This window comes from Letharia columbiana (assembly GCF_014066305.1).
Source record: "Letharia columbiana isolate WasteWater2 chromosome Unknown Sc0000006_s0, whole genome shotgun sequence".
Taxonomy (NCBI): Eukaryota; Fungi; Ascomycota; class Lecanoromycetes; order Lecanorales; family Parmeliaceae; genus Letharia; species Letharia columbiana.
In genome coordinates this window covers 642564-665725 of record NW_023501042.1, presented here as the reverse complement: position 1 = coordinate 665725, position 23162 = coordinate 642564, and the positions used below count along the sequence as shown (strand labels likewise).

Sequence of the window (23162 nt, the reverse complement as noted above, 5' to 3'; positions counted from 1 at the left end):
CTATTCTATCTAATAGAATAATCTCTTAAGCGATATATTAGTTAGACGATTAATATAGATTATAGTCTTTAAGAGTACTTCTAATATAATTTAATCTATTATACGTCGTAATTTCTATTAATTAACTCTACGATATTATTTAATTTTTTTTTCACCTCTATAAGGGCGAAGTATAGTCGATTAAAATATCGATTAGTTTTAACTCTAACTGACTTTGCGAGTAATAAGTCGAGTTTCGGCCTATACCTATATTATTAAATTTTAAAAACGAGATTTATCGTATATTTATATTCTTATTATTTTATACTCTAAAGATTAATTCTTTAGCGTCGCTAAGATCGATGTCGCTATTAATACTAAGATCTCTAATTAAAGTTTATTTCTTAATCTCTATATAATCGTTATTAGATATATACTTTATAAAAATTATAATTAATATATTATTAGTAGAATAAATATTATCTTATCTTATTAGAAGAGTCTCTTTAGAAAAAGCTCTCGAAGAGCTTTTGAAAAGCCTTCGAAGGGTTAGAAATTTTTAAAAGCATCTTTCTTTAAGTATATTATAACGTCTCTCTTAATTCTTAAACTTAAACTCTTTAAAATTCTTTAAAAACTTTAAAGCTCTTTAAAGACTCTTCGAGAATTTATATTAATTAGGCTATTAAAGTTAATTTAAAATTAATTAAATATTATTAAAATAATTAAATTTTAAACTTACTTTAATAGCTTCTTCGATATAAACTCTTAAAAAACTCTTAAAGAGTTTTTAAAAAGTTCGAGAGATTTTAAAGAATCTCTCTAAGAATTAAATATAATTAAAAACTAGTATTTAATAAGCTTTTTACTATTAGAAAGCTTACGTCTTAGTATATATTATTCTAATTAGTATATATAATAGAATAAGGTAGGGCTGAGCTTAAAAACCTTGAATTTGTATGTGCAGCCAATCATAAATTCGGGTCCTGTACGCTTTTTTGGTTAGACCGGCTGAGTCAGCCCGATAGCCCTCCCGCGTCTCCCTTATCAAAAATTTGTGTATAGAAGTTTTACACTCTGAAATAACCAGCTCCCTACGGATACTATTTCTTCATAATTTCGTAAATTATAGAGCTCAGTTTGCGCTTTCTAACGCTGTAAAAATAATGAAGTTTAGCCTACTATTGGTGGATGAAATGGATATTCAAATATGGTAGTCATGGTAGTCACACCAGACGCGTCCGGGATCGGATAATAATAATCCTTCCACCTGTTTGTTATTCTTCCACCATTCTACCAATTCTACCAATTCCACCAATATGAACACAATCGTCTTCGGTACCCCTCGCCCAATCCAATTAGAGCCCCTTACTGACGCCCCCAGGCCACCCCTCGGCGAATCCGCTACTGCTGGCAATCGAGGCCGCAAGCGAGCCCAACAGCTACCTACTACTGCTCATAAACGCGTTGGAAGGCCCTCAAAAAGAGCCCGAACGGATACGTCCTCCCCTACATACTCCTCCCAAGCCAGCGATAGGTGGGTTAAACTAACATTCGAATATTGTAGTCACACCAAACGCGTCCGGGATCGGATAATAATCCTTCCACCTATTTGTGTAACCATTCTTCTTCCACCATTCTACCAATTCTACCAATTCTACCAATTCTACCAATTCTACCAATTCCACCAATATGAACACATTTACCCTCGGTACCCTCGCACTCAGTTGAACAAGAGGAGGATCTACAACAGGCAAATGCGGAGAACACTGCGGAGAAACCAAGCGGCAACAAGGCCACCATCGTCAAAAACACGGCTCAGCTCTCCAAGATCCCACGTCATATGCTCTCCACGGTTCCACATCAAATCATCACTCAGCAAGCGGAGAACACCACTGCAACTTAGGGCCCCTTTGGCAACCACATTCAAGCCCACATTTTCAAGAATTTCAGGTCAAAATACCAACTTTCTTTTCGAGCACAGGTATTATACGTGCCAAGAATTCAAGGTTCGTAACGAAAATGCCCCCCTTAAGCCCCGGACAGCCCGTACTATTTTCGAATAACATCATAATAATTTTCAATATAAATCTAAAAGTGCATATTAAAGAGAATAACGTATTTATACTTCTATATTAATTGCGCAAAATTTAAATCGCTTTTAATTTCAATATTAGTTATTTTCTTTAATAATTCACGTAGACATCGCTTTGATTTAGCGCACATTTTTTAAAAAACTAGGGTCGGAGTCGGTTTGCAAACAAATGTGCTTTTTTGCCCTTAAGGCTGAAATAGATTTTGATCTTGGCGCCAAGGTTGCATAATATTTCAATGCACGTATTCAGGCCGTAAAGCTAGTATTTGACTAACGAAAATCAAAATGTAGATTTTGGTTGCCAAAGGGGCCCTTAGCCTATCATCCCCACTGCATTAAGGAGTAAGAGGAGGAACTACAACAGGCAAATGCGGAGAACACTGCGGAGAAACCAAGCGGCAACAAGGCCACCATCGTCAAGAACACGGCTCAGCTCTCCAAGATCCCACGTCATATCAGTCATCCACTCAGTCAGCCACTCAGCTAGCCACTCAGTCTGATACTCTCCCTACAAGAGGAGGAGCAAGAGGAGGAACTACAACAGGCAAATGCGGAGAACACTGCGGAGAAACCAAGCGGCAACAAGGCCACCATCGTCAAAAACACGGCTCAGCTCTCCAAGATCCCACGTCATATCAGTCATCCACTCAGTCAGCCACTCAGCTAGCCACTCAGTCTGATACTCTCCCTACAAGAGGAGGAGCAAGAGGAGGAACTACAACAGGCAAATGCGGAGAACACTGCGGAGAACACTACGGAGAAACCAAGCGGCAACAAGGCCACCATCGTCAAGAACACGGCTCAGCTCTCCAAGATCCCACGTCATATGCTCTCCACGGTTCCACATCAAATCATCACTCAGCAAGCGGAGAACACCACTGCAACTTGGCCTGTCATCCCCACTACATTGAGGAGCAAGAGGAGGAACTACAACAGGCAAATGCGGAGAACACTACGGAGAACACTGCGGAGAACACTGCGGAGAACACTGCGGAGAACACTGCGGAGAAATCAAGCGGCAACAAGGCCACCATCGTCAAGAACACGGCTCAGCTCTCCAAGATCCCACGTCACATGCTCTCCACGGTTCCACATCAAATCATCACTCAGCAAGCGGAGAACACCACTGCAACTTGGCCTGTCATCCCCACTACATTAATATGGTATATCACTACAATAACGTCACAAGAGAAAGATCTACTGCGACGATCACAGCCAATTGGGCCTCTGCAGGAGGAACATCGGACGATACATATTTGGACGAATTGAAACCGTCCGATATCTTGCTCTGACAGCTATTTCATTATTCGAAAGATTTCACTGCGGCAGGAGATAATGTGGGATTCACACCACTGATTGGCATGTTGTCTCCATTTCTTTCCGGTATTTCGATACTTCTTGCCATAAGGACAATTAATTCTCTACACTCGATATACCTTCCTAATTAGGCCTTAGCGCGCCTCTCTCCGCACATATGTGCCTGTATATAGGTCAAAAACGCACAGCAAGCGATCAGAGTTCGATTTGACTTAGGGCTAGGGCCAAAATTCGATTCAACTTAGAAAAATCCAACTCCATGAATTTAATTCATGGGCCTTTACTTGTATTTAATAAAAGAATAAAAATTAAATATTATTAATATATATAATAGAATAAGATAGAGTTAAGCTTAAAAATCTTGAATTTATATATATAATTAATTATAAATTTAGAGTTACTACGCTCTTTAATTAAATTAATTAAATTATCGCGGTCTCGCGAGTAAATAAATTAGCGTCCGTAATTATCAACTATTAAAAAAATAGATATACGTTATTCACAAATAGAATAACTTTTTTATTTTCTATTAAATTTTTAAGATTTTTTTTCAAATTGTAGAGCGTAGATTGCGCTTTTAAATGCTTTAAAATTATTAAAATTTAATCTTATAATTATTAAAAAGCAAGGTACTTAAATATCGCTCATTAAAGATCGCTTATTAAAGATCGCTCCTTAAAGATCGCTTATTAAATTTACTCGATAGGCCTAATTAAAAAAAAATTATAAATTTAATTTATATATCTTTACTCGTTACTTATTATATAATTAAGATATTTAATTAAATTATTAAAGAAAAGTTATTTTAATCTTTATAACTAGTTTATACTCTATAAGCGATACTCTTAAATATATATTATACTAATCTAAGAATAGAAAATATCTCCTCTTAGCGCTAAGAGTATTCGTTAAACGCCGAGAGATAATAAATTATTTTCTCCGTACTATTATTTCGATTACTATCTTATTATATTTATATAATTTAATAAATATAGTCTAGATCTATTATATAGAGTTTAATATATTATTTCTTTCATGAAATCGTCTTACGTAATTCTCTTTGTGATATAAAAAGATCTAATATACTTTATATCCCCCGCGTATCTTGAAAGTATTACCTCTATTCCCACTAATCTCTCGTCTAAAACCTCGATTTTAAATGTTTTTACGATATATAAGATACGCCTAAATAGCCTTTAAGTCTTATTAATTATAATTACCTCGTAGTGCCTTTAATAGTATAGAGATAGAGGTGAGATTTAGCCTTACTCGATAGATATCTCCTTCTTTTAATAACTCTATTATTATACTTTTGAGGAATTTCTAATGCTCTTAAGTGGCTCCCATTGGTTTATAGAGCTTGAAAGCATTTATGAGACTTCCATTTAAATACCAGTGGAATAAGGGTATCTAATTACGATTATAGGCTCGCTGAAAAGTATATATAGTCACTAGAGTATTGAATCGATCTATCTTTTCTATATACTTGTTATAATAGTAGAAAAGCTTAGAAACCTTAAATTCCTTCTTCTAGATATTCTTTTTATTCTCCTTGAAAGCAGGTAAAGTAATACGAGTATTTGTATTGGTTTTGCTAGGACGTTTTCTTTTTTAAAGATATAGTTATTAATCTCTCGAATACTATATTTAATAGTAAGTCCTAAAACGAGATTGTTATCTTGTCAGGCTATTATAAGAATATTATTCTAAACTATTATAGTAAGAACTCCGTAGGGAATATCCTTAGTAAATATCTATTTCATCTCTATAAGTAATTTTAGAAGATCTCGTCGAGTAGGCTTTATAGTTCTATATATCGTAATTCTCCTATCTCTTAGAGTTATAGCCAGCTTCAGACAAGTGAAATAGTTATTTATAAAGAGAATAGTATTCTTTGAGAGGGTATTCGTAGCTAATTTGAATATCATAGCTAATGTTTCTTTAAGTCCTTTAATTTTTAACCTATCTTCTAGTTTTTATATCGGGGAATATTATGCGTAATTATAGATATAGCTCTTATCATTAATTATAAAGAGCTTATATTCCTTCTTAATTGACTTATCTAAAGCTATAGTAGAATAAGATATACGCCCTATCTTCTTAATCATATATTTATTAATCGCTATATAAGAACTCGAGGTTCTAAGAAGACTCTAATTCTTTCGAATCTCGCTGATAAATGAAAGAAGTTTCTTATACCACACCGGCTGCTTTTATCGACCTATTTTAATAGTCGTAAGATTCTCTTAAGTAAGATTTGAATAATATATATACTTTCGAAGAAGAATATAGCGGTTTCGAGCTATTTTCTTTATAATTATTAAAGCTATAGATGTAATTTTATTAGTTCTCTAATAGTTATAAATAGTAGAAAAGTAAAAGATTTCTATATAGATTATAATAGCGACGAAGATTTTCAGCTCTGATATAGTTATAGAGTATCAATAAGAATCGCGAGAACTTTAAGTAGAGGTATATAAATTGATATTATCTCGAAGTATTTCTTAGATAATAGTGTTGAAATATTCAAGAAGGATGGATTGATTTCTCCAGAAGCACTCTGGGACGGGGTTCTATGTACAGGACAAATTCAGGTGGCTGGTCCAACAAGGTGGCTGGGAAGGCTGGGAAGCTTGGGGGCCAAGAATTCCAACAATTCCAACACGCCCCTGCAGCCAAGCGTACCAGCCCATCAACAAAAAACATGTAACTATACAAACATCTCATCGCCCCTGCAGCGTCACAGGCCCTCCAGGCCCCACACCGTCCTGGTGTTCACACCGTCTGGTGTTCGCAAGCCCTCCAGGCTCCACACCGTCCTGGTGTTCACACCGTCTGATATTCACAAGCCTCCAGGCTCCACACCGTCTGGTGTTCAAAAAGAAAACGCAATCGCCGCAGTGGCCTCGTTCTCGGTGCGCTTCCGCTTCGTACCTCTTGTCATCTCGTGATACCACTCTGGAGCCAATTCCGGATGCTCGGTGTAACACACTGGTCTATGCATCTTGCCACACGTCTTGTAACTCTTTCGATTATCACTCCCACTTATAACCCCCGCATTCGTAAATATACTGGCTATCTCCTCCGCCTCCGTAAGCTTCGGCTTTTCCCCCTTTCTCTCCTCTTCCAGGAGTATATTTACCGCTTTGTGAGCCGTCATATCGGGGGTAACAGCCCAGATTTTGGTTAAGTATTGGAGATGATCGGGAAGGGACATCGATAGGCAAAGGATCGTTTGTTTATCGGGCGTAAGTTTGACGTTGGTGGCTGCAATGCGCTCTTCGAGTAACTTGATATGAGTGATATAGTCGGTCACGGAGTCGAATTTGTTGTATTTGATAGTGTAGTATTGTGCGGTGAGGCGCATGAATTCGTTATCCCCGGTGGGACGGTAGAGATCCGCGAGGTGGGACATCATTTTGAAGCCACAATTGAACTCATCAGCTGCAAGTCGTTGCTTGACAGGGCCACTGATAGTGGGTGTCATCGCATCAGCAGCCTCTTTAGAAGAATCCTTCCATTTGGCCAGGGCTGTAACGGTCAATGTCCCGGGAGGGGTCTCTTGGGTATACTTCCATAACTTTTGTTTACGTAACAAGGCACGCACGTCAATGAGCCACTCCGAGTAGTTTGTCTCAGTGAGTTGACGAATGGGTGACTTGAAGGATAGATCCAAGGCAACTCGTTGGGCCATGATTGATGCTGGTGCTGATGCTGTAGGTGCTTGAAATTGATAGGGATTAGGGCTAGGGTTCATGAAGGTGTGTGATGACGATGATGTATATAGCAACGTTATAAAAGCGTCGGAACCGGGCTCATAACCTGTTGAAATATTCAAGAAGGATGGATTGATTTCTCCAGAAGCACTCTGGGACGGGGTTCTATGTACAGGACAAATTCAGGTGGCTGGTCCAACAAGGTGGCTGGGAAGGCTGGGAAGCTTGGGGGCCAAGAATTCCAACAATTCCAACAAATAGTAGTTTATATAAGGCTAAATACAGTATGTGGAGTAAGAAACAGGTTACTTGGAAGATGACTGACAGCTGCCCGATACTTAATTACCATTGGTTGATACTCTGAAAGTGGTGGAATACGCTGGAGAAGATTGTCACGTTTTTCAAGAAATGCCTGTCTCTCACTGGTTTTCGTGGATTTTTTTTTTTTTTTTTTGGGGGTTTTTTTTTTTTTTTTTTTTTAAAGGGGGGGGGGGAAGTAATTTAGAATTTTTTTTTTTTTTGGGTGGGGGTTTTTTTAATAAAAAAAAAAAAAAATTTTTTAAATGGGGGGAAAAATCTCGGTTAAATTTGTTGTCTCGGCGTCGGCGTTTATCGGATAACTGGGAACTTAATAGGGTCGGCGCGCTAAGCCGGGTGAGGTACGGCCCGTACTAAACCAAAACTCTGCTGATTCATCGCCCTGTCACCGCCCCCTTGACTCCCTACCCTGTTCACCCCAAACCAACACACAGGGCCCTTCGCCTGAGAATACCGTCGGCGATATCTCTCATTTATCAGCATTCAATCCTTCCGTCTAGAGCGCCGAGAATATGTGCCAAAAGTGAAGCCCATTGATATCGGAATTGGATCGGACGGGCCTGCATTGCTTCCTATCCGAGAAAGAAAAAGAGAGAATGCCACCTGCCGCTCCTGATCGAACATTTTCAGGACTTGTTGGGGGTTGTTTCAGCATTGTATCGGGCAAGCGCAATGATGCCGAGAACGGCGGCCGTCTTGGTGTAAGTCTCCCTCCTGGATACCCGTTCTCTATCCTCCTCAGCGCATCGCTGCTGCACGTCCAACCTTTCATCGATAGCGTTCCGTTGAATGGAAGTCTGGATTTTCAAGCCGCGAAGCTAAATGGGCATACAGAAGCGTGATCTCGGGCGCTATGCCTACGAGAACAAAATGCCTGACTGGCTATACTGCTTGCTTGAGGATGAGGGAAAGCAGCATCTAGAAGATGCGCCATCCGGAATTTCAGATGTTCTTGGCAAGCTAATCGACCAAGACCGAGACGTCGAGACAGCGTACATCTGCCATTTTGCTGTACGTTATGTTGGGAAGATCAAAGTCAAGGGTAAAAATGAGGGTAACAATTTCTGTGGTTATCACAATATCCAAATGCTCGTCAGCTACATCAATGCCGCAGAGGTGCAAGGTTCTGAAAACTTTGCTAATGGTATTCCCACCATCTGGGAGATACAAAATATTATCGAGGAGGCTTGGGATCACGGTTTCAATGAGTCTGGCCGGCTGCAGACGGGCGGGATCAAGGGCACTCGAAAACACATTGGGACGCCAGAGGTATGCGCAACACTTTTTTTTCAACCCATGCTGCTGGGGGGCACTCTTACGCCATCTTTGAACCGCTGTCGGTAGCGAATGACACAGAGTGAACAAGTCATTGACATACTTACAGGCCCAAGCACTATTTGGTAGCTTGAAGATCCCTTGTAAAGCGGACAGATTCCAGGACATCAAAGGTGGCGCCAAGGCCTACGAGCAATTGCTCGATTCCGTGGAGTACTATTTCTCCAACTCAATCACCACTTCACACCTGAGGACGTCTCCCAGAGTCCAGAACACCGAACTCCCTCCCATTTATCTCCAACGGCCCCGTCACTCAATGACCGTCGTCGGTATTGAAAAGCGGAAAAATGGCTCCCGCAGCCTGCTCGTTTTCGATCCAGCTTACAATCCCTCCAAGGAAATGTTGAAGATGTTAAACCTCGCTTCTGCCACCAATAGTGATACGCCTTCAATATCATTGATCAAACCCTACCGACGTGGGAAGAGGTATCTTAGAAGATACCAGGCTTTTGAGACTTTGCGCCTTGTCCTTCAGCCTTCCCTTTCCGGTCAAAGAACGAATCAGAGCAGCTAGCGAAACAGATTGGACCAATATGGGTCTCTGAATATCATTTAAGGCCGGGGTTCTGGATTCAGCGTTGGGCCTGACCTTCAAGCAAGCTCCCACAAATCTGGTCCTATATTGATGCCCGCAATTGAGGAGGCTCCCACTGTCAGAACAAGTTCCTGCAATGTCATCTCAACCTACTTCTAATTGAGGAAATAAGTCTATTATGTCTTCCTAGAGACCGCGAGCTGTCTGCTTCGCGACGAAAAATCTGTGAGAAGCAACGATGCTAGACCCGTGCCGATTCCTTAAGCTGCACGTCAAGGCGCATATCCCACGTTCGTTCGCAAGCTCCGAAGACTCCCGCGAGCGACCGGAAATCTTTGATATTTCGCCCATCTCTAGAAAGGCTTCAGATAGTCTCTGGTAACCGGCTTTTCCCTCTCTCCTTCGCCCAGCCCTCATAACCGTTCGGAAATTTATCGACGAAGTAGCGCATCACATCGGTGCACCTATTTGCACTGTCAGCTCCAAAGTGCCAAAGACCCCGAGATGCTGGAGCCCTCACATCTTTCTGTATCGAAGATTGCCGGGGTACAATGTTGAGCAATTCATATCCCAGCGACTGGACGTACGTCTTTAGCGATAGCTGCCGATAAGAGCTGCAATTTTCACTTACAGGCAGTACAAAGCATTCCGATCGTCCTGGTCTTCTTCTGGGTCTGACATTTGGAAGTGTTCGAAATAGGCTTTCACGTATTGCTTTCCCATCTTATGGCGGATTGGTCGCAAAGGCGCAAGTTCGACTACTTCGTCAGTGCGGTCGAAACATCGGAGTGTCATTCACATACTTTCATTGTGAGCATATATGCAGGTAGCATCATAAATCACAGGTGTGTTCGAGTTTAGGTCTGTGGAGACGTTGCCGTCCCAAATATCACCATGGACCAATCTCGGCTTGATCATCCTACCGCCAGTCTCCAATGGCCGAAGCAATCGAGGCACCACTTTCTCAAGAGTCAACCTACACAGTTCATGCACTTCCTCGTCATACCCCTGCGACTTCTCTTCGTTCTCAAAGACGCGTCTGATGGAATGAGAAAAGAACTCTTCCCACGTCTGAGTCCACTCAGTGTACTGAGGTATCGTGCCTTGAAGAGTTGGCACATGAAAGCCATATTTACCGACCGGGTTTACGCCGTTCATGTGCAGTTCTGCCAGACCGTGCACCAATTTCTGAACGTCAGGAAGGTCTTCGTCCATGTCTACAAAGCCGCAGAGGAAGAAGTGAATGTTGGGGTCGGAAGCGTAAGTTCCTGAAGCATAGGGGTGGGGGACGATGTACGGGAGCGCCTTGTAAAGCGATAACATTGAAACGAACTCGCCGTCGACCATGGCTTTGCCGGTGTTATTCTGCGTGACCTTCAGAAAGAAAAATAAATCCGAACCGTCAGCTTGCACGGTTGAGATCTTGGCTGTACGTGTCCAGTAGCTGAACCCGAAAGAGGCGATGTCTTTGATCTTGGAGCCTGGTGGCAACTCTACTAGTTTCAGCTACTTCAATCATCAATTCATCTTTATTAAGCGGCTCACTTGCTGAGACATTGTCATCGACGGATTCAATCCACTTTTCGTCAACAGCAACAGGCTTATCCCAAACCGGCTTGCCTTCTTGATCTTCGATTCTTTACCATTGTTGAGCAGTCTGTTGAAACATGAGGTAGGGTACTTGGTTGTATGAATTGTGTGTGCTCCAGAGCCCCTCGAGCGACCATGATCAAACGCGCCAGGGCTTGGCGTCATGTGACCCTGCGGCTCGAAAAAAACGCACCTCCTTGCATGCCGGGTAATACACACCAGTGCCAACGCCACACACCACTATGGCTATGAAGGATGCGGCATAGCAAATGGAGAAGAACCAATCATGAGACAAGAATCCACATCACGGATTACATACATTGAAGCCTTAACTTGCATATACCTGTAGCGGACAGCTATCTGAAACGAGAAATTTCCCATTAATGATAGGAGGGGAAAGGAACGCAGATACATCAGGGTCAACGAAGTCCCATAATTCAACTAACACACAAATCTACAATCCTTCCCACGAGCCATGATCTTCCCCACGACCCAACGCGCCCCTTTTGTCCCATCGAAATGAGAAGTACTCCGAATGTTCGGATACCTACGTAAGACCATTTAGGTCATATGACATTCTCTCCCCCTCGCAGCCCTAGAGGCATATACCTCAGTAGGGTTGCCCGCCTAGCACACCACCGGTCTAAGAGCTTACGGAGACGTAGGCTTCACGCCCTGTTTGAAATATTTTCTGAGTTTCGCTCGCCGAGCAAAGGTCTTGGTTATGAGCACAATTTCTTTGATGTTTCTCCGATGACGGCACGTTGAGCACGGGCACTTGCGTTGGAAAGATCAATATCGTGACTTCCGGACTAGCGGCTTTCGATCTATAAGCTCGATCGGCTGTCAAAAGCTGGAATGGAATCTATCCACCGATGATTGCGTTTCGACCGGAGGCTGTGAGCTTTGGTTACTTCTCGTGCAGATTGGATCGGCCGGAATGGCTCCGCTGGAGGGAAACAGGACGGAATGTGCCGTTCGACGTTTGCATACTATCATCTCCTTCTCGATGTATTGCCGAGAAGTCTTCGTCCAAGGCCTGTCTGACAGCAATGAAATTGATGTGGGAATTGAAACCCTGCAAGAGCTGAGAAGAGCGCATTGATTTCTGAGAAGAGGGTTTGTTGCACTGATTGAGGCTAGAAGCATTGTGTAATACGAAAGACCTGAAATTGCACTAAAAAGAAAGAAGAAGGTCAATACTAGATGTTGCAATGCATGAAGCAACACTTCAGTCCGCTTTTTGACAGGCTCTCATCATGATCGTCTGATTCGTGTCATGACTCAGAGCCTCTGTCTGCAATCAATGCCACGATTGATCTATTCTCCCCTCTTCCGCTCACCACCTGTCATGTTCAGAGACTCGGTCGTTGCTCCTCGACGGGTCCATCGAAGATCGTTTCCCCAATGCTCCTGAGAACGTCCCCGATTTGAGGAACTTTCCGTCTCTGCCACCATATTAGCCGATGCCCGCAGACGGAAGTCACAGTGTCATGAGAAGATGAGTACTATGCACTTGGACTTATACATGCCCTTTTATGGACCCCAATACACGCGTTTCGACTTTCGCCTTCTGTGGCACGGACGTGTTCGAATTGACCCGATTAAAATCATGGAGAGGTAAATCCGAACCCTCCTTCGACCTCGGTTTGAAGATGTGCAACAGCGAGTGGGTAAGAGAGGTTATGTGGGAAAAGTCGACTTTGTGTTGTCGAAACAGGCAAGGGAGATGAGGGACTGAGCTACAGATCACACCGAGGCTGATCTCGACGGTCCTGCAGTAGGAGCGGTAAGCGTATTCTCGAGTCGAGGTCGAACGCGCCTGAGCTGGGAGATTAGTGATGGAATGCTTACGCTAAGCCGATAGTTGGTGGTAGCCGCCAAGTCAGATCGGAGCTTCTAGCTTCGACGACGCGATAGTACATGCCTGCTAATATACTGGCGAGAATCGCTCTGGACCAATTTGGAGTTTGGTAAGTAAATGCAATGATCGAAATGGGATCGATCGTGCTGACAGGTTTGAAGTGTACATACATGAAGCCTACCAGGAAGATACTGCTGACCCCAAGCTTTTTCCTTAAGGTCATTTGCAAACGCCATAGGACTGGCAGCGGCAGGATGAAGATATATATGTCGGAGAGGACACCGAAAGGACCCTGGACATAGGCAATGCTCTCTGATTTCTGGCAGCGCTCAAGGCTAGTAATCGACGGCCAGTTCTCGCCGGGCCTGGGGATACAGTAGGCGATAAAAACGGTAGCGGTTGCGGTGTAGAAGAGGAAATTCATGCCGATTCCAAAGATAAATCGTAATCTTTGTTCCGCGGTTGCACGAAAATAGGCGGAAGTAGAGAAAAGAGAGCTAGTTTAGCAAAGAAAACAGGAAGTTGTAGACAACTCCATAGACTACAATTTCAATCTGACATTTTGGTTCCTTGTCAGAACATTTTCACTAAACCGATGAATGATTTACCTCAACATAATGCGGCGTGAATGCTATGGCTCGTACGTCCCAGCCATGTGGGCCGAGGGTCTTCATTCCTAGATGTCTCTTAATCTTGACGGGCTTGGAATGAGATCGGGACGCGTACCCCATATCACACATGCGGCATACGACGTCGCACCTGTCTTATCATCTTTAGCTTAATCACAGCGACACGAAAAGAATAACGCTCACAATAGCAAGCATGGAAGACGCTGCCACTAGATCTTAGCAAATATCCATCCGCGGGGACCAGTAGACTGACCATCATCCCATCCGAAAGCGTGGCTTATCCACACCTTTGCGTAGATTCTCAGCAAGAAGATTGGCCACATCAGCGCAATACATGTTGAACAGATGATGATGATGGCGGGCGCCCGGGTCTCAGGATTCTCGAAGTTTGACATCTGTCCTGGCGGAGGAGGCAAGAAAGGATAATCCTCGATCGAAGACATGACAGTCGTGGCTTTGTGACGTGGCAAACTGAGAGAATACTCTAGGCTGCACGGAACCGATGGTAAACAGCAGAAAGTATTTTTAGAAGCCAGTGGCATTTACCAGATCGTGCTTCCCCAGGTCGAGTGGAAGTTGCTGTCTAATATTCGCACTGCACGTGTAGAAATATTCCAGGAGACGTGACTCATGTTATTGTTGCTTGCTTGGTTGCACTAGAGCCATCATTCCGTCTGGACCGCTCTGGAATCCGGCGAGCGTACGAGGCTGACATTGCTGGACCTAGTGAATATGCTTATCCATTGTGCGAATCTTCTCCGTGAACCTGCAGACATAAGCGTGAAGTTGATATTTGACTGTATCGTTTCTGCTGCAGTCGGAAGGAGCTGAAAAGATTTTCAAGAGCCTGCAGCCGCAGTCTCAGCAAGATGTCCGACTGGCGCGCATCAGAACGAGAAGAAAAGGGTAGCCAGTGACGGTCGCGCCCGGCTAGCCAGGCAAGGTAATCATGCCGCAGAGAGGCTGTCACCAACATAAGTTTCGGGGTTATCTTTGCGTCCACGATGCAGCTTAACTTCGTCAGCGAACCTAGCCAAGCTTCTGTTCTCGGATCAATTCACTTTGCATCACACCTGAAACCTTTCAGACCGAACGAGGAACTGATATTCCCAAAACTCGTCAGGGCCGAGGGAACATCGGCCTCCTGTATCTTACGCTACTCCTATCGCCGCTAATGAGCCTAAGACTGGCGTGTCTTGCAAATCGCAAAAGGTGTCATTTTTCAGCCTACTGCGCCAGCTCTTCCAAGGAAAGGAGCGAGAGTTTTGTTGGGCCCATCTCAATGTCAAGGCCAACGCTTGCTGCAACAAGAGGTATCGTACGGAGTACACAAAATGAGTTTAGCGACTGCCAGATACTGAAATCTGGACTAATCGATTGGATGGGAATTTCTTTGAGGCTGCAAGAGGTTCGATCTTAAAGTGTTCTGGGCCCCGTGTAAACGTTCATACAAATGCCGTCATCACTAGCCTCGGCCGTGTCTTGCATTAGTCTTGCATAGCACTCAGCCCCTCAACATCCATCCTCTTAACTTGCGACGCTTGATCGACTGCGTCTTCCACAACACACACACACACACACGACTGAGTCTGCGTATCCCATATCCTGATAGTAACATCTCTTGGCAGAACATCAATAGACTGTTGCTTTACATCGGAATAACTCTGGATTGAGAAGATTGACCACTAAATTTTTATTACAGAAATTCAAATCTGCCCAAGAAAATAAATTGTGGTATAAAAAGGATCCCTATAAAGTTACTTTGTTATTGAGCTGTGCGGGATTGAATGTAACGGGTTTAGGATGTTTGGTCGGCAGCCTCTGGAATTCATTACCTGTCTGGATATATGGGATACTGCTACCTCCTTTTCCAGAAGCAGGCACAGATCTCCCTAACCCCACAACCTGGACCTTCCCATGTCCTCTGATTCATTTGTACAGACAAGCAGCCTTTCTGCACTTACATTGTACCGCCTTTTCAACGTTATTATTCGCCATGTCAAACGAGGGAAACGTGGACATCAATACTCACACAGGTCTTGTAAGAACCTTACATCGGCTAGGATGTGGGACAGCTCTCGGTCAGCCGTTGCTATCATTCGCTCGCAGCTACCAGTCGAGGTTTTTGGGCCCCAATACGATGCTGAGACAGAAAACAAGTCTATGAAGTGACTGGGGGAATTGTGGTATGATGTGAAGATCTGATGTAGTCATTAGAGAAGTGTTACTTACCTGTGACATTTCTACAGTTACCCAAGTCAGACATGCCTGTCCTATTACTCCCATATCCGCTGCGACTGGGAGACCGTAGTGATCTACCTCCGAAACTCAACGGCTTTGAAACGAAGCTATTTCGCATGCCTTCAGGCTGGCTAGACGGAACAGTGACAGTGAATGGACGAGACGAATCTCGTATCTCACCAAGTCCTCGATAATTTTTCATATTCCGAGGCAACATGACGGTCTGCTTCGGCGCTGAGGATATGCGCCTTTGCGGCTGCTTCTAGCGCAGCTACAATGCCACTAGAAGAGCTTCGATCAGCGGTGTTCTGAGATTGCGATGCTGTATGAATGGTTTCGATTGGCGCTGCTGCATTGTTTGCCGATGCGCCTTCTTCTAGCTGAGGAGGCCCCTCGCCATCTCTGTGACGAGCGACATGATCTCTGGTGTGTTTGACTGATCCGAGCAACCTGGTCCTGAATCGATCTTGAAGCAGCAGGTCCTCAATAGTTTTTATCACGCCCGCGAACGAGAAGAAAAGTTGACAATATCCAGTGCTCACGATGTAAGCAATGAATATGTTGCGGCTGTTAATTTTGCCAGCATCTGTATCCAGATTTCTTGTCCATACGAAGCCTTGATAGATGGCCAGACCCAAAATGAAACTCAAAATAGCATACGACATCATGGTGTATGGGGCGGATAGAATGAATATAGCGGATATCGAGGCTTTCTTTTCTTTTTTCTCTCCTGGTCTTGTCTCTTCTGACCCACTCTGAGGAGCTGCGCTGAGCCAGTCGCGGATGAGCTCCGGCTGGTATATTTTTCCAATATCTCTCGAGAGACTACATGCGTAGTAAACCGAGAGGCAGCCAGCCACTGTCGCGAAAAGCAGGAAAGCACGAGCGGTCCAATGCGCTAGACTTAGGTCCGTAAGAGAAAGCGCCGTGAGAGCGACTTGGGCGATAATTGCACCCTATCAAGTTCTCAGCCCACGAGATATCTGTAAAGCCCCAAATTGGTCCGGGCACGGTCAACGAGGGACACTTACTGCGACAGCAGTCATGTTGCACTCGCTAGCTACCGAGTCTCGGAAACGCAGTGCTTCATCGTCGCTACCCCGAAGTATGACTCGCTGGAGTCTCTCGTACTCGGATGCCGTGCTCCCAAAGAAAGTCGAGATGAAGAATCCGGCCGTCCCTCCGTAAGATTGGGAAAGGGTCGCTCTCTCGTAGGCTCTCAGATTTAAAGAGATCTGGGTGGCCAGCGATACTAAGCTAGCAATGCTGGTAACAACGCTCACAGGGTCAGCCATTGTGCCTGATCTGTTATTTCAGTCGCGGTTGCTGCGTGAAGATTTTGCCGCTGAAGGTGCGCGTAGAAGGAAACGCGGGTTCCGGTCGCAAGAGCTCAGACTCGAATTCATATCTATTCAATCAAGTCTTTCCAACTGGCCAGTAATCCTGCAAGATGATTTATAAATGGTATGAAATGCGCCGAACGATATGATAGCTAGTGATATGAATGCTGGAAGGGAGCTGAGGAGGATGAGGCTGAGCAGCTAGGATTGTAGCCTAAGTAGGTGCAAATCAAAAAAGCCTGCAAAAAACTAAGAACTTTAAGATGCTTCATAGTCAAGCTGAGTGGGCATGAATCAGCAAACCTCCTTTAAGTCTATCGGCTCCACCTTACCTAACCAAATCGAGCCTGCCACGGTCTTTCACCGCCGCATATGCAAGGCATGGACATGATTAAATAATGGAACGTTAGTACCTGTCTTGTAGTGAAAGCCCACCTTCAATGAAAAGCCATATTAGGATTTAGACAGTCTGATTGTGATTGGAAACCAAAAATATAAAGCAACATTAGGCATCTTTCTGCCGTAAGCGCTGTCCTCTATAAAGTACTTCTACAAAAGCCGTCTACTGTTATCTTGAAGCCCCTAGCGCGTATGGGACACAGGAGACAGCTTCCAGGTCTCGTAGCCTCCCTAGTCTGAAATCCCTGAAAAGTTTCCCCCTAGAAAACGTTAATGAGAACAGCTTATCATATACGATCCGTTTCCAATAGCTTTGCAAGATTGACATTGGCCAAGTATTAGAAAAGTCACATAATTGTTTCAAGAGATACACCCTTCTTCCGCAATAAAGGCATCATCCATATCGTGGACATGGGCAGCTGCAATATCCTTCGGACCACCGCAGTGAACAGCCGTCATCTCCTCGAGGATCTCAGTGCAAGCCATGAAAATTTCAAATCAGTTGACTCTGACCACCGGGAACTTGCCCTCCCATTCCGGGCGCACCGTGGATTCGAGAGGCTCCCAGCGCACAGACGAGTGGATGAGCGGCAATTTGCCGCGCGGTATTCATGACTCCGTCGCTGGTAGCCCTGCTGCCCTTATCCACCTCCCCGCCACACGGGCGCCCACTGGTGGCAAAAAGGTCGAAAACCGCAGTCATTCAATCCAGTCATTACCGAGAGACTGTGTGGATGAAGCCGTTTTTGGAGAACTTTGGGCAACCCAAACCTGAATGTACGCGTTTTCTTATCGAATTCAAGGGTCATTCCTTGAAATTTGCATACTGGGAGAAGGAACTAAAGGTAGTATGAGGGCCACGAGAGATATTGTGGCCGATGTGTTGGCAGAGATGCTCCAACAGGACACTTTCATCCTCGATAACGTCAAGTTGTCTGAGGAAGTTGTATAGGTGTAGAGCGGCCCCAAAATACTGCGTGGGGTTACAAAAACGAGTTCAGAGATCGGTAGCTATAGCAAGAATCCTTGTCAGCTGATGGCCCGCAACCACTGGTGACTGATGATAAAAATCGAATCGCTTTTCGCTTGAGAATGTAGACAGGTCGCTTTCAAACATTCGCAGGCTCTCCATAAGACCAGATCAACGCAATCTTCGCAATCGCAGTCCGATGTGGGTTGCAAACTTTTCGCCCTCCCTAGGCAGGATTAACCAGCTCTTGTATGGACAAGATCAATCGAAGCTCAAATGTCGCGCTAGTCGGTATTGGTCGAACGTGTTCGTGTAGGTTAGGCTTACGTATGAAAGAAAGACCCGTAACAAAATCATGTTAATCTTCCTCTTTGCAAGAGAGCTGTTTCATACTCTTTAACAAGGACTTGAACACTTTCGTCTCCGCGTCAACTCTTTTGATGCTGTCGCAAGGTCCTTCTAGAGCGAATGATGTAATCTTGCAAGCTCTCGATGATTCTTTGCCGCGACTGCTCTGCATGATATGATCATCGATCCCCTGCTGGCCTAGAATGATGGCCATGACAGGATGTGTGAAGGTATTTATGGCAACAGGATCCGAAAACGTCGCTGTTCCAGGTATGCCGAGTGTTGATGACTTGTATTCTCGACTATATCGAGTATCTCTTTGTATCCGATTATTTCACACGTATCGAAGAATCGTCGTCCACAGTGGAAGCGAGTTGCCACACTCACTATGGCAGCGTTGGTGAGGAAGGCCGCGAGCATGAACGGCATCTCACTTACTGCAGCATCGGCCCAATATTTCCTGACCTTTGAGCAAGTCGTTTCGAGATCCTGAAGAACGGATCAGTCTGGACGGACACTTCCCTCAAAAAGGCGGAACGAACCCAAAGCACAAAATACAACTTAAGATCCTGGACAGCTGCATCACTCTTAATGCCGTCATCTCCTGCGTCGTCTCGTCCATCTCTCGAGTGCTCGTGGTGTGTCTCATAGGCCTCATTATCTTCGTTTCCGCTTGCACTGGGTGACTCGCTCTCGGTTTGCAGATTACTGAGTGTCTCGAAAGGATTCAAACCTGGCGTGCTTGAAGAATTCGTCTCGTTTGCCTTCGAGGATGAGAGTCCGTCGGAGCTCAGAGACTTGAAGATGGATTTAAGTCTACCAAAATGTCGATGCATCTCGTAAATCTGTCGAAGAAGCTAGAAGATCACATTTGGTGAAATGTTCATGAGACAAGTTGTTGGGATTAGCCGTCTTTGTGGCAAAGAAACCTTTGAAGTGACTCGTCACCTCAGAGCGAGCCGCGATAGCCTTGTCGAAGGCATAGTAGATCAGATCGGGGACCTTGATACGCTTATCCTTGATGGAACTTGCTGCTTGTTGCATATCAGATATTATCGATCTGGCCTTGATATCGATTCTATCGGAAGTGACAGCTAGCCATCTCTCAACCACCGTGGTGGCTTTTTTGTATGATAGAAAGACCTCGTAGAGATCTGGCGTCAGCTTTTTATCAAAGCGAGGCGGCATGGTACTGGTGTAGACATTGATCGTAAGGTGTAAAGTCGAAAAGAGGTAGGTATGATGAGGTGAGGTTAGTCGTAAGGCAAAGGCCAGTGAGTGAATGATCACGCACCTGTTGACGAAAGAAGCGAGGAGTTTACCGCGACTTGCGGTTCCAGTGAAGCACAAAAGCTGCGGTATCTCCAGTCGGCTGAAACGCATGCATACATTCTAGCAAATACTGTTCTATCATACAACCATGTCCATTGCCAAACTGCGAATCCTAAGGTTCTGCACTAGCCTCTATCATCCTGTCGTACAGAAAACCTTCGCTCCCAGCATCCGATCTCATGAGTGGCATATCCCACAACTTCCATCCTTGCTTTTTGCGCGTTTGCAACTGCCATTCCAGCATGGGCAAAATCCCGCTGGAATTCTTCCACCGCTCTTCATACTCCGCGAGCTCATGATTCCAACCACCTGTTTGGATCTCGTACATTTGCTCTTGGATGTCGGAAGTCGTGCCTCGTATCTGGCGTCTATTGTTGTCGATCATCTGGGAGAGGACTGCTGGTGGCATGGCGTCCAAATAGTCTCTGGTCTTTTTCTCGGCTTCCACGCGTTCTTGCTGGCGATGATATCGTTCGTGATCGGTTTCTGAAGGGCCCTGTATCTGCTTCGCACAAATGTTCTGATCCATGTTTCCTCCATGTGTACCCCTTGTCGCTTTGAAAACTCGGCTTGAGCGCTCCACTAAGCCCCATGGATTGTCCCAATCCGAGGTTTGCGGGCCGTCGTAAAGCATGAGGGATCTGAGATTCTGCTCATTACCACCATGTTCGACCACATGACGAAACGCATGTTCGACCGCTGCTAGGGAAGACTTGTGTTTTTCATAACCTTGGGGTTTCTGAGTATGTAGTGTCATTTCTGCTAATTGTGGGATCTGGCTGAGAGCGGAAAGATGATCCTGTGACTCAGTATCGTCAGTAGGAGCTCAGATTACATATTAGGTCTGGAGACTTGCCGGGTTATCAGGAGGCCAACGGAGGTTCAACGCCAAGTTGGTCAACCCTGGACAGAGGCGTTGGATAGCCTGTAGAAGACAAAGCGGAACATCTTGCATATTTATCCAATTGTCTAAAGCGTCTCGGTGGGGATGGATCGCAAGCGTTTCCAACGAAGGTCCGCAGATCATTAAGGCTGAGAATGGAAGTCGAGACTCTTCGGTCTTTATCTTCAATTCCGTGAGTCTGATGGTTCGCGAGCATATTGATACGAGAGCATTCTCATTTTCTGCTTTCGTGTGGAGGAGACTGATTGATCGCAAGGATTGCTCGCAGCCTTGGAAACCGTACAGGAGGCGGTCATCCCAGAGTGTGATCTTAATCAACTTTGTCCAACCTCCTTTTGCTCCCCACTTCAACAGATCGTCTACCTCAAAAGTTCTGTCTGCAATCGTAAGTTCCGCGAGTTGAGGTAGAAGAAACTCAGGCTTCAAATCATGCCATGGTTCCGATGCTCCAAGGCCGCGATTATTCCTGTAAACATTGGGATCATACGTAGTAAGGCTGTGTAAACCTGGACAACTTCTTAGTGCCCACAAAAGCTTGCTCTTTGCCACACGGGCCTCTTTTCCGACTCTGTCATATGGATAGTTGGGCATGCAGACATGGAGCGAACGTAGCATGTTTGGAGCTAGCCTGAGGACTTTCCAATCCTTTTTGATGTCGCACTTGGAAAAGCTTGTACGCATGTCTAGGTGAGCTTTTGGCCAGTGCTGACCGAGGCTTGTGAGCAGACTCGGTGGAAAAGAACCGTCGCAATTCCAGGAAAACGAACTTAGCTGACGGAGTTTGGGGAGCCAGCCTATCAATAGCTCTAGAGCACCTGGATGAACTCCGTCACGGCCAAAGACATGAATGTTTCTGACCAAAGCAAGGACCGCGGGTCCAGCAGAGAGCCGTGAGATAAGCGTGCTGAGAGGCCGTTTGGTAGGCGTGTGGTCCTCCACGTGGGGGTGAGGGTAGGTACAGCCAGAGATGTCAATATAGATAGTCTGATAGGTCAGCGGTGTCACTATTCTGTAGAAATGGCGCGACACCAGCGCAACCGGAAGCAAGTTCAGGAGACCGTCAGCGCGCAGCTTTATGGTATTAGCTAAGCCAATCATCGCCTTGAGTGTCCTCATACCTTCATGAAGATCTCATTCAACAGCTCGACGGGCATTCGTATTATTTCCATCGTGACTACCTAGAGGTTGATGAGTCCCTTGTGAATCCTGGAATCTTGGAGTGCTGATGTCAGGAAGATTCATGCGGATAGAAAAAGACCTCGAAGGGGAGCTGTGAAGGTTCAGGGAAAAACCACAACCGTGGTGAGTGGTGTACACAAAGAAGGAAGAGTTCTATGGGTGGAATGGACAGTGGTTGGTGGTGTTAGACTTAATCAGCGATGGTGTTGGAGATTGGAAAATGGAATAAGGTGTTTACGAATCTACTTGATGGCGCTAGGCGAAACGAAATAGATGTGTTTTAGCTTCAGCTTGAAACACTCTCAAATTGATATGCGGGTGAGCCCAATTCTGTGGATGAATTCTTTTGAGCTCCTCCGAATAAATTTCTCTATTTCTGCTCCGATACTGTTTATCCATGTGTAAGGGGTGCGGCATAGTACTACTTCATGAGACTACTCCTAGGGGACATCTTTGTGGCATCTCTCTTGCATAAGATTAGATCATAAATCCAGCTGTAGAAACAGCAATCTACAGACAAGCGTACTATTCAGTGTCGAGTTCCCAAAGAATTTGAGCAGCTGACTCTTTTGCATCTGTGAAATACCGTTACTGGCAACGACAGCGAGGATCTCCAGTGGTGCGAAAGGGTACGCCAAGGCGCGGCTGAGTCGCTCTCCAGTTGCACGGGGTTGACAATCTGTGCGCGGCAGAGAGAGCAATGGTTGTCGAAACTGGCCGACAGCATCCACCGAGCGAGGCAATGGAAACCGAGTATGTGACCGCATGGTGCTAGTGCAACTGGACGATGTACTGTCCCACCGAATTCCTCCCCCATTGTTTCTGTATGGCTCCTTGCAGACGCCGCATTCTTCTTTCTCGAGGGGAGGAGTTAGCTCGATAGTTGGGATGTTGCAAAGGAACTGAAACTTGAACGATTTTCTTATCAAGCTTTGCGTTGATAGGTGCCGGCATGATAGTGATACTCAGGTAGGGACGTAGATACTATTCTGAGGTCGTAAGAAGATGGTATTTACCCAATATCGTGGCTCTGAAGAACTTCATAATCTGGAAGGGAAGGGGACTCAGCGC

General features: G+C 44.9%; 12 protein-coding genes across 12 annotated transcripts; 3 read left to right on the top strand and 9 right to left on the bottom strand.

Moving 5' to 3' along the window:
- Positions 1–1298: 1298 nt before the first annotated feature.
- Positions 1299–1885, top strand: HO173_002882 (uncharacterized protein; the record flags this gene model as incomplete). The annotated part of the gene is made up of 3 exons (XM_037304813.1): positions 1299–1317; positions 1364–1516; positions 1707–1885. The coding sequence occupies 3 exons, from the start codon at positions 1299–1301 to the stop codon at positions 1883–1885; spliced, it is 351 nt and encodes a 116-aa protein (XP_037168306.1).
- Positions 1886–2442: 557 nt separating this feature from the next.
- On the top strand, positions 2443–3343 carry HO173_002881 (uncharacterized protein; the record flags this gene model as incomplete). Its single annotated transcript, XM_037304812.1, has 2 exons — positions 2443–2489; positions 2590–3343. The coding sequence occupies 2 exons, from the start codon at positions 2443–2445 to the stop codon at positions 3341–3343; spliced, it is 801 nt and encodes a 266-aa protein (XP_037168305.1).
- A 2923-nt stretch (positions 3344–6266) lies between these two features.
- On the bottom strand, positions 6267–7085 carry HO173_002880 (uncharacterized protein; the record flags this gene model as incomplete). Its single annotated transcript, XM_037304811.1, has 1 exon — positions 6267–7085. One exon carries the CDS (start codon positions 7083–7085, stop codon positions 6267–6269), a length of 819 nt encoding a protein of 272 aa, XP_037168304.1.
- A 1129-nt stretch (positions 7086–8214) lies between these two features.
- Positions 8215–9454, top strand: HO173_002879 (uncharacterized protein; the record flags this gene model as incomplete). Its single annotated transcript, XM_037304810.1, has 4 exons — positions 8215–8220; positions 8260–8694; positions 8810–9176; positions 9318–9454. 4 exons carry the CDS (start codon positions 8215–8217, stop codon positions 9452–9454), a joined length of 945 nt encoding a protein of 314 aa, XP_037168303.1.
- Positions 9455–9659: 205 nt separating this feature from the next.
- HO173_002878 (uncharacterized protein) lies at positions 9660–11987 on the bottom strand (the record flags this gene model as incomplete). Its single annotated transcript, XM_037304809.1, has 6 exons — positions 9660–9759; positions 9816–9872; positions 9927–10053; positions 10099–10788; positions 10841–10932; positions 11869–11987. 6 exons carry the CDS (start codon positions 11985–11987, stop codon positions 9660–9662), a joined length of 1185 nt encoding a protein of 394 aa, XP_037168302.1.
- A 237-nt stretch (positions 11988–12224) lies between these two features.
- On the bottom strand, positions 12225–13173 carry HO173_002877 (uncharacterized protein; the record flags this gene model as incomplete). The annotated part of the gene is made up of 2 exons (XM_037304808.1): positions 12225–12333; positions 12740–13173. The coding sequence occupies 2 exons, from the start codon at positions 13171–13173 to the stop codon at positions 12225–12227; spliced, it is 543 nt and encodes a 180-aa protein (XP_037168301.1).
- Positions 13174–13587: 414 nt separating this feature from the next.
- Positions 13588–13821, bottom strand: HO173_002876 (uncharacterized protein; the record flags this gene model as incomplete). Its single annotated transcript, XM_037304807.1, has 1 exon — positions 13588–13821. The coding sequence occupies one exon, from the start codon at positions 13819–13821 to the stop codon at positions 13588–13590; it is 234 nt and encodes a 77-aa protein (XP_037168300.1).
- Positions 13822–14865: 1044 nt separating this feature from the next.
- On the bottom strand, positions 14866–15619 carry HO173_002875 (uncharacterized protein; the record flags this gene model as incomplete). Its single annotated transcript, XM_037304806.1, has 2 exons — positions 14866–15042; positions 15611–15619. The coding sequence occupies 2 exons, from the start codon at positions 15617–15619 to the stop codon at positions 14866–14868; spliced, it is 186 nt and encodes a 61-aa protein (XP_037168299.1).
- Positions 15620–15795: 176 nt separating this feature from the next.
- On the bottom strand, positions 15796–16914 carry HO173_002874 (uncharacterized protein; the record flags this gene model as incomplete). Its single annotated transcript, XM_037304805.1, has 2 exons — positions 15796–16575; positions 16651–16914. 2 exons carry the CDS (start codon positions 16912–16914, stop codon positions 15796–15798), a joined length of 1044 nt encoding a protein of 347 aa, XP_037168298.1.
- Positions 16915–18686: 1772 nt separating this feature from the next.
- Positions 18687–19864, bottom strand: HO173_002873 (uncharacterized protein; the record flags this gene model as incomplete). Its single annotated transcript, XM_037304804.1, has 4 exons — positions 18687–18965; positions 19064–19165; positions 19219–19521; positions 19625–19864. 4 exons carry the CDS (start codon positions 19862–19864, stop codon positions 18687–18689), a joined length of 924 nt encoding a protein of 307 aa, XP_037168297.1.
- Positions 19865–20120: 256 nt separating this feature from the next.
- Positions 20121–20765, bottom strand: HO173_002872 (uncharacterized protein; the record flags this gene model as incomplete). The annotated part of the gene is made up of 1 exon (XM_037304803.1): positions 20121–20765. The coding sequence occupies one exon, from the start codon at positions 20763–20765 to the stop codon at positions 20121–20123; it is 645 nt and encodes a 214-aa protein (XP_037168296.1).
- Positions 20766–20846: 81 nt separating this feature from the next.
- HO173_002871 (uncharacterized protein) lies at positions 20847–22081 on the bottom strand (the record flags this gene model as incomplete). The annotated part of the gene is made up of 2 exons (XM_037304802.1): positions 20847–21983; positions 22031–22081. The coding sequence occupies 2 exons, from the start codon at positions 22079–22081 to the stop codon at positions 20847–20849; spliced, it is 1188 nt and encodes a 395-aa protein (XP_037168295.1).
- Positions 22082–23162: the final 1081 nt, after the last annotated feature.